This window comes from Podarcis vaucheri, assembly GCF_965113315.1.
Source record: "Podarcis vaucheri genome assembly, chromosome: 12".
Lineage (NCBI taxonomy): Eukaryota > Metazoa > Chordata > Lepidosauria > Squamata > Lacertidae > Podarcis > Podarcis vaucheri.
In genome coordinates this window covers 53,748,933-53,765,216 of record NC_138750.1, presented here as the reverse complement: position 1 = coordinate 53,765,216, position 16,284 = coordinate 53,748,933, and the positions used below count along the sequence as shown (strand labels likewise).

Genomic DNA, 16,284 nt, shown 5'->3' with positions numbered 1-16,284 from the left:
TGCTTTAAATGTGTGTTGGATGTACTTTAAATGTATGGTGTGGATCTGGGCTTTGCTGCTGGTTTATGTCTGGCATGTCTGGACTGGGACCCAGGTGTGGGGAGAGGGGTCTTTACCCTCTACCCTCCCCCAGGTCCGAATCAGATCAGCTTCCACGGGTGTTTCTGCATTCATACACAACACAAACAAACATTTCCACCCTTTTTAATATAAAAAACCCTATTCTGTGTATTGCCATGCATTTGTTAAATCAGTTAGGTCAGGTGGATTTTACTGCTCATGGAAGCATGTAGAAAAAGGTATTCCACCATCAAGGGGAAAGGGTGATCTTCCTGAACCAAAACAGTCCTGGCTTAAGAGTTTCCAAAATAATGACTTAGGGCATAAATCAGCCCTTAACCAAAAGTGTAAATTAACTCCCCAAGACCCTATTAATTCAAAACATGTTTCCACACAACATATTTGTTTTGTAACTCTTCGTTCTTCTGGAATCTGGATTATTAAGTAATCAAAGTTCAGTCTATAAGCCAAATAGATAGGCTGCCAGAGCCCTTAAGATGATACCTTGGCTTAGATTGTTATAGAATGACTGCATATTTTAATCTATGGAAAGAAGCCCCACTGAAGACATAGGGCCAAAATAGATGGGCATCCATTGCAATCAAGTATTGATGCTTTCGGATGCTGGGTTTGTGTTGGGGATCAGATCACCTGAGAAAATGCCTGGTTCACACCACACACTGAAACACACGCTGAAAGCAGATTATTTCCCCCAAATAACCCTAGGAGCTGTGGTGTGTTGCATGTGCTGGGAGTTGTAGCTCAGTGAGGAGTAAACTACAGTTCCCAGGATTATTTGGGGAAAATAATGTGGTGTGTATGCAGCCATAAGTAAAGGTAAAGGGACCCCTGACCATTAGGTCCAGTCGTGACCAACTCTGGGGTTGCGGCACTCATCTCACTTTACTGGCCGAGGGAGCCAGCGTACAGCTTCCGGGTCATGTGGCCAGCATGACTAAGCCGCTTCTGGCTAACCAGAGCAGCACACAGAAACACTGTTTACCTTCCCGCCGGAGCGGTACCTATTTATCTACTTGCACTTTGACGTGCTTTCGAACTGCTAGGTTGGCAGGAGCAGGGACTGAGCAACGGGAGCTCACCCCGCCTCGGGGATTCAAACCGCCAACCTTCTGATCAGCAAGTCCTAGGCTCTGTGGTTTAACCCACAGCGCCACCTGCATCCCATACGAAGCCATACATGAGCTTATATCCCGGTTGCAGGCTCTACCATTAGTGCCCAACTCATGCAGGGGATCCCGGCTGTTCCTCGTAAACCGCCTTGGCCATTCCCCTCTGTTGGAGGACAACTGTGTATGCCGTTATGACATGCTCTCTCCCCACACCTTGTGGCGGGTGAGGGGGCAACAGGCTGCAACCTCAGGGATTGGGGAGGACACTATCCCATCACCATCACTGAAGGCACAAAACTCAATGGTGAAAGCCCTTGCTTTGTAGGAAAACAATCCCAGGTTCATCTCCACTTGAAAGAATCTCAAAGAACAGGTGAGGAGGAACTCTACTCCTCCCCTACTCAGAGTAGACAATATGGGGCTAGACAGACCAATAACATGTCTTGATATACTACGGTTTTTTTGATCCAAAACCAAAAATGCAGGAAGCAGATGTCCGCACAAGCCCTTACATGCTATATTTACAGCTGTGTTGTTGGTTTTAAAGGCTGGTGCTAAATTGGCAAGGCAAATGAAGGTTCGATACATATCATTCTGAAGCAGGGCCAGCCCAAGACATTTTGGCACCTGAGGCTAACCACAAAACGGCTCCGTCGCTGCCAAGGAAGAAGGGGTGAGTGAAAATCTACATCAGGAACAAGGGGGGGGGGAAATAAAGCTGTATATCGGAATCTGCTGCTCCTGTGGATCCTGCCACCCAAGGCAGTCACCTCACCTTGCCTCATGGGTGGGCCGGCCCTGTCCTGAAGTCCGCCGATCCATCATTATAAACTAGTATTCAATTGGATAATTATACAAGCAGTACCTCACAGGAGTAGCAGGACCATTAAACAACTGAACTGACTTCTAGCTCTGACAGGAGAATCTAGATGCCTCCTTGTGAATTTGGGCTTCAGCACATTAGAATTGGCAGGAATACACACATAATGAGCAATGTAGAATGATTCAGCAGCCTCTCTTTAGGGCTTACATAAAGACAGAGAGATGGAGAGAGGTAACTGGCCCCAAATCAGATCAAGTCACTTGTGGGTCACCTTCCTAAGTCCTTCAACACCAGCACCATCCAAATCCTAAATAAATGCATAATTCTGAAAATCATGTTTTCTTTTGACAACCTTTTACAAGCTGCTTTCAGACAGCCTCTTGGGGCAACAAAATACAGTGGTACCTCGAGTTACATACGCTTCAGGTTACATACGCTTCAGGTTACAGACTCCGCTAACCCAGAAATATTACCTCGGGTTAAGAACTTCGCTTCAGGATGAGAACAGAAACTGTGCAGCGGCAGCAGGAGGCCCCCATTAGCTAAAGTGATCTTCAGGTTAAGAACAGTTTCAGGTTAATAATGGACCTCCGGAACGAATTAAGTACTTAACCCGAGGTACCACTGTAATAAATACTCCAAATAAATATATGGAATAAAGGAGAAGCAAGTTCATTGTACACCTCTTGGACATGAATTAAACCCCATTCTTACAAGTTAATTGGAGGATTTCTCAGGCAGGGGTTTATTACATGCCTCTCTTTTTCTTTTTGCACCATCTACACAATGTTGTTGGCATCAAAATGCCAGTTCCAATCCCCCCCAAATTAAACCAAATTTACTCTTTCCAGGATAGTAAGATGAGAGAGAGAGAGATGAAAAACCGTTTGCCCATTTGCATTATTAAGCCCCTGTCCAAAAGCACCCATAAATTGCAACACCCCTCTTAAGGGGAATTATAGTATAATGGCAAAAAAATAAACTAGTCATGATAGTAGAAGATGCAGAACTTTAAATTTGTACAGTCTGACTTTCAAAAGCAGGGCGATCCATAGATTCACAGACTAGATTCATCCAACTTCCAATTCCTTTATTTGTGAACTATGGATTATAATGTTAAGGTAAAGGTAAAGGTACCCCTGCCCGAACGGGCCAGTCTTGACAGACTCTGGGGTTTGTGCGCCCATCTCACATCTATTGGCCGGGGGCCAGCGCTGTCCGAAGACATTTCCGGGTCACGTGGCCAGCGTGACAACGCTGCTCTGGCGAGCCAGAGCCGCACACGGAACGCCGTTTACCTTCCCACTGGTAAGCGGTACCTATTTATCTACTTGCCCCCGGGGGTGCTTTCGAACTGCTAGGTGGGCAGGCGCTGGGACCGAGCAGCGGGAGCGCACCCCGCCGCGGGGATTCGAACCGCCGACCTTTCGATCGGCAAGCCCTAGGCGCTGAGGCTTTAGCCCACAGCGCCACCCGCGTCCCTCATGGATTATAATGTTAGAAGGACATAATTGTGGGGACCACAACCTAAGCGTCCTATTGTCGGGGTGAATGAAATGCTCTTGATCACTCCATCTCGCACATCAAAGGTACTGAATAAATCATTAAGAATATTAATAGCTATGTATCTCTCCAGGCCACAAAATTTATAGCTGGCTCTGGAATGACTGGGATGCCTTCAAGCATCCAGGAATCACTCCAATGCAGGTGAGTCATCCACCTCCAGCCACGCTCAATCCACTTTCATGCCACACAGCAGCAACTTCACACAACACTGCAATGCAGCAAAGGTCGCCGTGGCTTCAACGCAGCATCCGAGGCTGGCTTGCAACCCAGCAACAACACAACTGATTGCAATGCCAAGTCCCATCCTAAACACTTCCTTAACTGGTCTTCCGGCTCACCAGAACACATTCCAGATGTCCAAGCGCTACGGCAAATGTATAACCCTACAGCAGAGCCACTAAAGGCAAGGCACCGAAAAAATCCAACCTTCTTTTGGGACCAATAGCAATAGTCAGAAGAGAGAAGGTTTGCTGGATCCCCGTCTCACCCTTCCAATCCTCTGTGCCTATCTGTAGGGTGTTTCACCTTAGGATGATCCCAGTTATTATAGCCAGAAAACAGCAACCCAAACAGGACCAGTTTGGGAGACCATAGTTCATTGTCAAAAGTTCAAATCCTGGCATTTCCAGGTAAAAGAATCTGGTAAGGGACGATGCGGAAGATCCTGGAGAACTATTGCCAGTCAAGAGAAGACAGTACTGGGCTAGATGGGGGGGAACACGCAAAATTAAAGCAGTCAAAAAACGTTAAAAATTGTCCAGTAGCACTTCAAAGTGTGCATGCACATGAAAGCTTATACCCAGAACAAGCTTAGTTGGTCTCTAAGGTGCTTCTGGACAATTTTCTTACTTATTTCGGCTGCGTCAGACCAACACAGCTACCTACCTGAAAATTAAAGCAGTGACTTATGTTCTAATGTGCCTCCAGCTTCCTAGACTATGCGCTGCAGCAACTGACAAATCGTCTACACACATGCTGAGTTCCCCCCCTCTTTTACCTTTAAGAATCCACTGAATAATAAGTATGATCTGGTAACAAAAAGGAAGGAGGGGTGGGGAGGAAACCTTACTGGTGAAAAGCTCTCTTGACAAGTAATTCTGCACTGACAGGAGCTGCTGAAATAACACAAATGATACTCTAAGGCAGCCCAAAAGGAAGAGGAGCAGCGGGAGAAAGAAAATAGTTGGAGTCTGCATGTCATGATGACTCAATAGCCAACAAAGAGAGTGTGAAAAGAGTTCTCCTTACATACTTATAGTGCAACTGTCAGGCCAAATCAGAAGAGGCCTTCATGTTTGAAGTCCAAGCCTGTGTAGAATTGGTAATCTGAAGCAAACCTCCATCCCCCCAAAGGGGGTGATTCCATTTAGGGCATATCACTGCAAATGTCGGGGTCTTAAGCATTATCCACGATGTTCCAAAAGCCAAAGCATGAACAAGGCACTGATGATTGTAGCTGATGTGCCTCAGGGCTGAAATCAACACAATTGAGCTTTTAATTTTGGGCATCACCGGCTTGCGAAGCGTGTGGTGGGGAGAGAATCAAACAGAAGTGGAAATGGACTCCACAGGCAAATCTGCAAAAAATATACAGACAGTTTGTTGAATCCAAGCCCATTAAGTGCTCATTGCATCCTCTGCGACAATGTGGTTTAAATGGATTCGCTAAACCATGCCATTGCAAATGACACTGCCAGAAAAGGGAGGGGGGTGATAGACCAAGAGGGGTGGGAGAGTGTTGAAGCATGACCTGCATGTAGATCATCACAACTGAGCGTTACCAACTTGGATGGTAGCATGTACTGGAAAGCAGCAAATGGACAAAGCGAAGGATTCCTAAATGGCAAACAAAAATTCTCTATAAACATTAGAACAGCTTTTCAAATACATGCCTCCTTTCCACAGAAATCAGTCTTTGTTGTGAATTCCTTCCTCCTGACTTCACCACTCAGCCGCTTGCATCAAGCATCCACAGCAATGATCACCGTGCAGAGATCTGAATGTCCCACAGCAGGGCGAAACTGCTTTTTCCTTGGAGGAAGTAGCTGCATTGGCAAACCTCACCTGGCAGAGATGCCCAACCCATTTGCCTAAGTAAGGATCTTCTCTCAAGCTTGGAACTAAGTGCTCCTGTTCTAAGTATCTCTCACTCTCACTCTATCTCACACACACAATGTAGGGTCTCTACTCCACAGCACAGGTAACCTGGACCACAAACCACAGAGTGGGGAAGCTTGCAACTCACTCCTAGCCAAGTCAAGCAACACAAGTGCATTCAGGAGAAAAGGTAAACCCCCTTTCAAGAAGAAAAAGTGAAACGTTACTGCAAAAAGAGAACTAGCAGTGCAGAGAGGATAAGGAGACAACCACTTGAGTTCTTGGAGCCCTGACTTTATTGAAAACTCTCTCTTTGGGCAACATGCAAAACAGCCCTGCTCTGCCCACAAGTTTCCACTTCCTCTAAAAATCATGTTACTGGAGGTATTTTGAAGAAAGAAGGGCAGAGCCCTCGGGCCCAGAGTGCAACTGTTGGGATGGAGATCACGGCCACACAGAAAGGCTATTGACTTTCACCAGTTCCTACAGAAGCACTCTGCCGGCATCCGAGACCATACAGAAGTCACTTTCGTGGGACTTGCCTTTTCCCACCTTGCAAACTTCCTATGGATAGCGTTGCTGGGTCAGGGCCGAAAAAGCCCCTTACAGAACCTTTACAAAGTGCACAGAAAGCAAAATTCCACTGGCTCCCATCACTACAGCTCTGCGATGGAGAGAGCCAAATTTGGTGATATCCTGAAGCAGCGGTCGCCAGGCCTGCGGGCACACTTCCAAACCAGATAAACCGTTGCGGGCAACACAAAACACAAGACAACCTATCAGATGGAACAAGATTGGTGTTTGCATAGCAAACGGGGGATGTGGAGAAAGGAACAGGCTTTCTTTTAAAATACCTTGAGAAGTACAACATGCTTTATAGGTAGTCCCTGTGAAAAAGTGTCATCGTTATCATGGTCGATCAATCAGATTTGTATACCTATACACAAAGGTTTCAGGGGTGGTTCCCTGTCCACAAACAACTGCAATCCGCAAGAGCTGCTCCAGACTGCGAACTTGATGTCCTACACCTAGAATCGTAGAATTGTAGAGTTGGAAGCAGGGTGGGTTTGATTTAAATCAAATAGATTTAAATCACTAGCCAGTAAGACTTGATTTAAATCATTGTTTTTACAGAAAGACTCGTTCTTAATATTTACAAGCAGATGGAAGTTTCATTTTCGGAATAATCAATTTTCAGAGTAGTTTTTACAGTTATATCAAAAAATTACCGATGTGGTTATGCTATTAGAAATACATAGATAATTATGGAATTATTGTGAGGTTTAATAAGTTAACTGTTTATATTTGGACAACTTTTCTGCTGTACTTTATTGGAAGGAAAATAAATTATAAATTTAGTTTTAGCACACATGAAAAACTTAAAACAAATCCTTATTTCCTGATCAATAGCCTTTGGACTATAATGTAGCTTAAACAGAAAAACTATCTTTAGAAGGATTTTTCCTCCAAAAGCATTTTATTTTAAAAATCCAATTTATATAAAAAAAAAATTAGATTTTTTAAAATAAATAAATAAATAATTGATTTTTATCCACCCTGGATAGAAGGGACCGCCAAGGGTCACCTAGTCCAACCCCCCTACAACGCAGTAATAGGCACGCAGGAATCAAACTTAGCCCACTGAGCTGGCAGCCAAGCCTGAAGCGCTTCTTTTTCTGTGCAGTTTTCTGCGCCATGCGATAAGCAGCAGGCCCTGTGCCTTCTCAACCATTATGCAAAATCAGAAACCAAGAAAGAAAATTATCCCCTTGTTCCTTGGGGGAGCGGAGAGGTGTACAGTGGTGCCCCGCAAGACGAATGCCTCGCAAGACGGAAAACTCGCTTTTCCGTTTTGGAGGTGCTTCGCAAAACGAATCTCCTATGGGCTTGCTTCGCAAGACGAAAATGTATTGCGAGTTCCTGCGGGGGTTTTTTCCTCCCCCCCTTTTTCTAAGCCGCTAAGCCGCTTATCAGCTGATCCGATAAGCTGACAAGCCGCTAAAAGCCGCTAATAGCACTAATCCTCTAATCCGTCAATGGGCTTGCTTCGCAAGACGAAAAAACCGCTAGACGAAGAGAATCACGGAACGGATTCTTTTCATCTTGCGAGGCACCACTGTACCATTCATAATAAGGAAGCACAGCAGCGGAGGGTGGTGGTTTGGAGTCAGAGCTCACAGCAGGATGGTTCTATGCCTCCGGAGGTACGCTTTCCAAGTGCATAAAAAGTACAAGTGGGCTTAGAACCATTAGCCTGCTTTTGTTTCCTGCTCTCTCGATGCAGATCGGTATAAACAGTGGCCTGAAAGCGCCAACTTCAAAATACAATTTCTACTTTACCAGCCAGTAACAAAATGTGGCTTGTACATTTCAGAGATCGTGCCAAACCAAGGTTAAATGTCCTGAGCCATGGTTTGGTATGAATGGAGCAAAACACTCTTTTCCTTCAATGGTCCAATTTTCACAGCCACTTTTGATGGGGTCGGTACAGGACACATCTGCCATGAAATGAGTTCTTTTGAAACTCTGCAAGCAGCAACTTTGCCTTATTTCGTTTCAGAGCCCATGTTTGTGTCCTGTTTCTTCGCATGGCTTCAATTATGACTGTAAACGGCCCAGGAAGCAGTGTGGTATACTGGTTAGGGTGGTGGGCCAGGACCTGGGAGACCAGTGTTCAAATATCCACTCAGCTATGAAGCTCACTGGGTGACCTTGCGCCTGTCTCTCTTACTTTTGGGCCTTAGGGCCCTCATAATTACGGGACCGCCTCTCCTGGTATGCCCTGCAGAGGACCTTAAGGTCCATGAACAACCATAGTTTAGAGGTCCCGGGCCCTAAGGAAGTCAGACTATCCTCCACCAGGGCCAGGGCCTTCTCAGTGATGGCTCCGACCTGGTGGAATGCTCTGTCCCATGAGACTAGGGCCCTGCAGGATTTAACCTCCTTCCGTACGGCCTGTAAGACAGAGCTATTCCACCTGGCTGTTAATTTGAATTCAGCTTGATCTTTTATTTCCCTTCTCTTCCCTCCCCCTCCCCTTTTATGAAGATTACCCGCTCTGAGACCCCACAGCTAATTCTCCCCTGATCTCCTCGCTGGCCCAAGTAGGACTAATTAAGCCAGCTAGCCCTGGTGACTATCTAATGCTTATTAGATGGATTTCCCCTAAATTGATTTAAACTTTGAATTTTATTTACAGATAGGTAGCCGTGTTGGTCTGCCATAGTCAAAATAAGAAAATTCCTTCCAGTAGCACCTTAAAGACCAACTAAGTTAGTTCTTGGTATGAGCTTTCGTGTGCATGTGTGTATCCGAAGAAGTGTGCATGCACACGAAAGCCCATACCAAGAACCAACTTAGTTGGTCTTTAAGGTGCTACTGGAAGGAATTTTCTTATTTTGAATTTTATTGTTATTCATGTTTTTATACTGTATTTTATGCTGCTTCTACAATTAAGTGTTTTTTAAATTTGTTGTTAGCTGCCCTGAGCCCAGTTTTCTGAACCGGGAAGGGCGGGGTATAAATTTTTAAAAAATGTTTTTTTTATTATTCTTATTATTACTACTACTAACCTAACCCACCTCGCAGGGTTGCCGTGAGAATAAAACAGAGACGAGGAGAACCACACATGCTACTTTAAACTCCTTGGAGGAAAGATGGGATATATAAATGTAAAATAAATAAACTACTGGGAAATATACATAAATATTGCACAAATAAATAAAATCAGCCACAGCATTCTGTTCTTCAACAGGACGTAGAAGCTGGCAATTTTACCACAAGGAAGAAGCCTCGCAAGAAAAGCCTCGCCAAGTTAAAAACACACACAAACCAGCGCCAAAATCACCTTAGTCAAAAGCGTTCTTGCATACGGGGCATTCCTGATTCTTGCTCAATCATGTTCCATGCTGGCCTCTCTCTCTCTCTGTCACAACAAATACTCTTGCTAACTAAGGAAGGGGGTGGATTTTACCAATGACAAAAATAATACAGTCCGCATGCCAGAATGTCACAACTTTATCCCAACCCGACAAGCCACACTAACCTGAGGGGAAAGGGGAGAGAAATCTGTTGCACGAGTTTCCAACGACTATTGACTGCACTTGTTATGCAATAAAGGCAGTGTCTAGAAAGAGCTGAAGGAGTCCATCTTTAAACTCTTCGTCTCAGTTTATAGGTGCATTTCTTTGGATATTTACCTCAAGTGGGGCCATGGTGAAGGAACCTTCCATTTTCAACCAAGACACTTCCTAGTTTGTTTTTGTGTGCCTTGGTATAAAAATAAATGACGTTCTCATTTGAGACAGATTAGAGGAAATGCAGCAATAAGCTATCTCAAGAAAAGCTCGAGGTGAGGGAAGAGGTGCTATGTACACTACTTTTGTGGCACACATGAAGAGCAAACAGGCACTTGTGCACACCATTCTCTGGCTGCCGCCACAAATGTGAGGACAATTGAAAGACTTGGCTATCAGTCTACTCTTGGCACGATGTCAGCCTATTTAGCCTGGCCTTTGACCCTTGAGAGGTGTGTTTTCAGAGCCCACCCTACCTGTGACTGTAATATGTTCTGTTTTTAATTCTGAGAAGGTAAAAGGTAAAGGACCCCTGGACACGTCCTTTACCTGAAAGGTCCTTTACCTTTTATAATATAGAAGGTAGAAGGTAAAAGGTAAAGGACCCCCGGACAGTTAAGTCCAGTCAAAGGCAACTATGGGGGTGTGGCACTCATCTCATCTGTTTTGGGAAGTTCTTAATGACTGGTGTTTTAATGTATTTTTAATCTTTTGTTGGAAACCACCCAGCCAGATGGGTGGGGTATAAATAATAATAATAATAATAATCTCACTTCAAGCCGAGGGAGCCGGCATTTGTCCACGGACAGCTTTCTGGTAATGTGGCCAGCATGACTAAACCACTACTGGCGCATGGAGGACTGTGAAGAGTGCCAGAGCGCATGGAAATGCTGTTTACCTTCCCGCCACAGCGGTACTTATTTATCTACTTGCCCTGGTGTGCTTTCAAACTGCTAAGTTGACTGAAGCTGGGACGGGGAGCTCACCCCGTCGTACGGATTCGAACCGCCGACCTTCCGATCGGCAAGCTCAAGGGGCTCAGTGTTTTAAGAGCACAGCGCCACCTGTAACCTATCCTGGCGCCTGCTGGTAAAGGCCGGTAATGCAAACCATCAATAGTGATAACATTTCTCTTTTTGCACATATGACTGGGTCCCTGCCCTTGAGGAAAAGGGGATATCTGACATTTGAGGAAATTCCTCTGCCCACAGTCAACACAGAAGCAGCACAACAACCCTTTTGCTGTTGTTCTGTGACAGAAAGCAGGAAACTTTCCCAGTAGCTGTTCATCCACTTCAACCCTAACACACTCTCTGACCGCTCCAACCAGCCAGCAATCTGCCTTGCAGAGGCAGTCAATGCACATAGACCTCCACACACACACCTGGTTGCATGCCACAAAATAGCGGTTATTCTCCCAACATGACCACAGGTCAGTCCTAAACCCAGAAGCAAGTCCCACTGAGTTAAATGAGAGTTTGCGGCACAATCCCGTATGTGTTTATTTGGGAACAAGTCCCACTGTGTTCAAGAGGTGTAATTTCCAGGTGAGTGTGTGAGAGATTATACCATAATCTTTACAGCCTCAGTTCCAATAAAGTGTGGTTAGGACGAAGGTGAGGCTACTAAGAGCTTGTCACTCTGTAGGCTGGAGGTTCATAAAATAATTTAAAGCAAATTAAAATGGGGGTGGGTAGAGAAGATGCTTTGCATGCAGAAGGTTTTGGATTCAAACCCTGGCATCTTCAGATGGTGACCAGGAAAGAACTCTTTCCGAAAGTATGGACAGCCAATGGCAGCCAGTTTCAAACCTGTGGCTCTCCAATGTTGATGGACTACAATTCCAATTATCCCTAACCACTGGCCATGCTGGACAGAGGCAGAACCCAACAATATATGGAGGGCCACGGGTTCCCCACCCTCTGATGTAGTGTTAGAAACTCAGATATAGAAGCTAGGTGCCAAATAGCTCCTTAAACCAGGGTTACAGTCGCCAGAACAGAATGCCTGGTGAATATCGAACACTGGATGTAGACAATACTTAGGTAGATCAACCGATGGTCTGAAACTGAATCATGCGTGTCAACTTGAATATGGGGGGCAGGTAAGCCCTGCCCCACGTAACTGATCACATGAAGTGGCACACCCACACATAGACCTCCACACCCACACACCATTTGAATAGCAATGCCCATCAATTTGGGGGGGGCTCAAATATTTTATGGGGGGGGCGAAGGAATCTCAGCCCCTAGGAGTTGCCTCCAATGAACGGAATCATTGTAAGGAAGTTTCCTGTGCTTCTGACAACTTACTGAATGGCCAAATCACAGTGAGGAAGATTCAAAAACAGTTAAACTTCCACCCTCCTCTGCCCTTGACGCATATGCACACAGACTAGGGATTCTCATCTGTGTTGATGACCGAGCATATAAATTCACAGGCCAACAATAAATAACTGATACTGAGTCAGGCTGGGATCCTGTTCGTGTGGTGACAGGTATGTGGGTTAAGGTGCTTCTCATTTCCGCGTGCGAAACCATTTTTCACTTCCCCGTGCTCACAAAGCAACTCAAAGGAAGGGCATTATTACAAGCGAACCTGTTCCTCACTATCAGATTGTGCATAGTTTATTCCAGTACTCTTCTCACTACTCAGCAATGCTTCAATGTCTGAACGCCAGTGAGAGAGAATACCTGTCACGCCCGACGAAAAGTATGTGGAGCTACAGAACATGCCCACAGGCATCAAGGAATGTCGCAGCAAGCGCTTGCAAACTTCTGCTTGCTCAAGAGTCCCGCTGAAGTAGCGCAGTTCCTCTTTTCACAGGAAACAGGGATTGTGATGCCCTGTGCTACAGACAACAGAGTTCGCCCCTTGGGATTTATACTTTTACTTTCCCAGCTCTGATCCATACAAGTAATAAGTGAAAAAAAGTGAAAAGGGTAGTATGGACATCACTTTCAACTGTCCGCAAGAAACTAACACACTAGGAAACATCAGAAGCTGCTATATACTGAGTCCATTTGGTCCATCTAGCTCAGTTTTGTTTCTACAGCATTGTCTTGCCACAGTGCTCCAGGGTTTCTGTTGCACTAGCTTCTGCTTCCATGGATGTTTGTTTTCTTTTGAGGTGCGCACCCTTTTCATAGGGGAGAAGAGCCATCCTCAATGAAAGCCCACCACCATCAGTTTGAAGTGGTGGAGGCTATTTGGCCACCTCGAGATGCTACCATCTCATTCTGTTGCAGATCAGATGAGAAGATGAGGGTGAACATTTTCTCCTATTTCAATGCCTTCTTATGGGTTATCTAAGCCATTTTAGATTATGGCAAACAGGACATCAAGGGTTAATGGCAGTGTGATCCTATATATGGTGCACCATATCAATATCCTATATATGATGCACAAGAAAACTTGGGTATACTGTGTCCTGGAACTCAACATACAAAGGAACATTTTGTGTTCTCGTATGGCTTAGCAGTGAGGACCTTTAATCCTGGAACTTCTCACAAAGCAGTTATTATTACTATTATTTATTAAATTTGTATACCGCCCTGTCTAAAGCAGCCTCTGCCAGCCAGGTGGCCTCCAAATGTTTCAGACTACAGCTCCCATCAGTCCCAGGCAGCCTATTAGAGTCAAAGTCCAAAACATGTGGAGGACACCATCTTAGCGAATGTTCTCCAGGAGCTGCACAATGAGAAGTGCCCAAACTTCAAGGCAAAAGTTGCCAGGTCCCAGGACAGCTTCAAACAGAAAGAGCCGCTTTAAAAGTACTGTATGGTGCTCAAGGGCACCTTCGCAGTACAACCCTAACGGGGAAGCAAGTGTAGGGTTGCAAACTAAGCCCCCTCTTAAGTCTCCGTGCAGCAGTTTGCATGAATGTGAGCTTGTCGTGAGTAGAAGGCAGGCAACCAATGCTTTATTTTTTAATTCACTTGTACGATCTGGCTAATGCAGGTTTTCCATTCAGGCTGGAGTCTGGTTTAAGCAGATGCACGTGGGTGTCTGTGTAGCATCACAGTCCTCAAACTGGGCTTCACCTCTCTGAGCCTTGGGAAGCGTTTGGAGCCCACAACCAGCTGGCGGAGAAACCAGACGGAGGCTGTAAAACCTGTGCACGTTCATTGAGCATTAGCCCCATTGAATGCCATGGGGCTTACTTCTGAGTAAGGAATGCCACCCCCAGAGAGACTCACCTGGTGCCTATGCTTCTTCCTGCTCCCCCAGGCCTTTTAATTCCAATCCACAGCTGCTTCAGGGCTGTTACTATTGCTTGCACCATGTTACCCCCTCACTGTGTTTTAAACCTGCATTAATGGGGGCAAAGTTTGCTGGGGGGGGTTGCTTCTCTCTCCAAGGATTTTTGTTTTATTTTGCACTGTACTTCAAAATACATTTTTCGTCGTATTTTATTGCATAACCTTCCAGACAGCTTGGCTGGATGGGTGGCTTATAAAATGTAAACACGTTTTCTTAAAAGGGGTTGCATTGCACATAAATCCCTCCCTGGAAAAAGGCGGCTGCCAAAGTGTCAGGGCACGGCTGCCCCATTGCTCTCACCCTTTTCCACCCTCCCCCCCCCCAAAAAAAAAGAGCCGTTCCCCAATTGTGGCTTTTGAGTGACAGGCATGAGCGCATTCCTTTCGTGCCCCACCCCCCTCCCAACCTGTTGCTGCAAAAGAGAGAGCTCGCGCTGCAAAGGAGATAACATAATCCTTTGGGGGGGGGCGGGTGGAGGAGAGGTGCATCAACTTCTTCATAGCTCTTAACTGGCCAGAGAAAAGAGGAGACAACAATAACTCGCTTTTCGGTCTTTGCCAGTGCTAGGAATTGAGCAAGGGAAAAGGAGAGCGAGAGAGAACGAGATCGACCAGGCAGGCGCAACTTACTGGGATGTGGACTCGCAGAAGGCGCTTCTTCTGGCCGCTGCTCTTCTTGCCACCGGGCGCTGCATCTTTCTTCTTGGTGTCCATAGCGGTGCTTCCCATCTCTCCGATGTCCCTTCCGACGGGAAGGTCGGAGGAGAGGCCCGCGGGAACCGGCCCGGCCAGGTCTCTCCTCCAGCCAGGCTCTTCGACTACCCCTCTCCAAGCTCCTCCGCGCCAAGTGATGGGTCTTTGGAGCTCCTCGTTTTATATTGCGTTGTTTTTCCAGAGCCTTTGGCTGTAAAGACGGACGTCCCGAGCTTGGAGGGAGGGGGGTGTTACGACCACAGCGGCTGCTCGGGGTCCTCAAGGGCACGGGATGGGTCTGGGAAGGAGAGGCGGAAGAAGGCGCCTCGCATCGTGCAGAAAAAAAGCGCAATGGTTGGAAGGCGGCGAGAAAGCTTGCCAAGGTGGGTGAAAAGCTCAGGCTGCAGCAGGGAACTCCTGGGCCGATTCAGAAGCAGTCCGCGCTTCTGGGCGGCTGCAAAAGTTTCCTTCCCCCCGCGCAGCAGGAGATGGGCATGTCCTCTGAGTCAGCGTGCCCGGAGGGCGAAAGCAAGGAGGTACACCCAACACAATTGAGAGTAATCGCGCCGATTAATCTGAATGCGGAGGCTGTTTTGCAGAAAAGCAGCCCCCCCCCTCCCTCTCTGCTCTGTAGTGCCAAGTCTGGGCTCCAGTGCCCAGGTCCGCCCCAGCGCCAGCCACCACTACGGAGGAGGAGGAGGAAGAGATGCAATTCGCGTTGAAGAGCTGGTTTCCTTTCGCGCTGCAAAACAAGACTCTCAGGCAGGCAGGCAGGCGGCTGCAGTTTGCAAACACAAGTGACCCGGAGAAGGAGGGAGGGAGGTGAGCAGATCACCCAGCACTGCTTGCGGTTCCCGTTTCGCGCTCTGCAAGCGAGGACGCTTTCTGACAGCTGCTTGCCCAAGATCCAAGCGAAAGGAGAGCGCGCGCGCGAGCAAGGAAACCCAGCCCGGGAAGGCAGTTGCCAAGCTCTGCGCGCGTGTGTATATATATATATATATATATATATTTCTCGCAATCCAGAAGGGAGGAGGAGGACGCTGCTGCCGAACAGGAAGTGCAAAATCACGAAAGACAACTTTCTCTCCCCCAACGCAGAGCGCGCGCCCCGCCCCGCGGCCCACGCCCCTCCGCGCGTCTGCAGAACCAAGGTCGAGCCGAGGAAGGATCTCGGCGGGGGATCCCGTCTTCAAGGACATCCCCGGGGCTGCCTCCTCCTCTCTTGATCATCGCCTGAGCAGATGGAGCCACGACTGGGGAGGAATCGGGTTGATCCCGCTTTGAAATCGGTGCTTAGCTGCATAGCCATGCTATATGCCACCCTCTTTTAAAAAAATTAAATAGGGGGATGATATTCCGAAAAGGGCATCAATATTCTTCCCTACGAGGAGCACCCCCCCCCGGTAAAATAATAATAATAATAATAATAATAATAATAATAATAATAATGCTTGGATGCTTGTAGTTTGAGTTTTCCTGCGCTGCAAACGTTGTTGGTCTGAGTAAGGCGGTGGGAGAGCCGCGATTGTGCACAAACGCGCTTTCTGGGTTCGCAGAAGGAAGGCGGCTCCTTCCTT

The 16,284-nt window shown here is 46.7% G+C and overlaps 1 protein-coding gene across 2 annotated transcripts in view; it reads right to left on the bottom strand.

Moving 5' to 3' along the window:
* PRKAG2 (protein kinase AMP-activated non-catalytic subunit gamma 2) overlaps window positions 1-15,671 on the bottom strand; it is a 208,647-nt gene extending 192,976 nt beyond the window's left edge. The window contains exon 1 of one of the 2 annotated variants that reach the window (XR_014212219.1): window positions 14,645-15,671. Coding sequence is in view for 1 of the 2 variants with exons in the window: in XM_082192434.1 (XP_082048560.1) it covers window positions 14,645-14,743 (99 nt within the window). In the remaining variant the exon portion in view is untranslated. The remainder of the gene's footprint in view (window positions 1-14,644) is intronic. The other variant, XM_082192434.1, reaches the window with a different exon arrangement.
* Window positions 15,672-16,284: the final 613 nt, after the last annotated feature.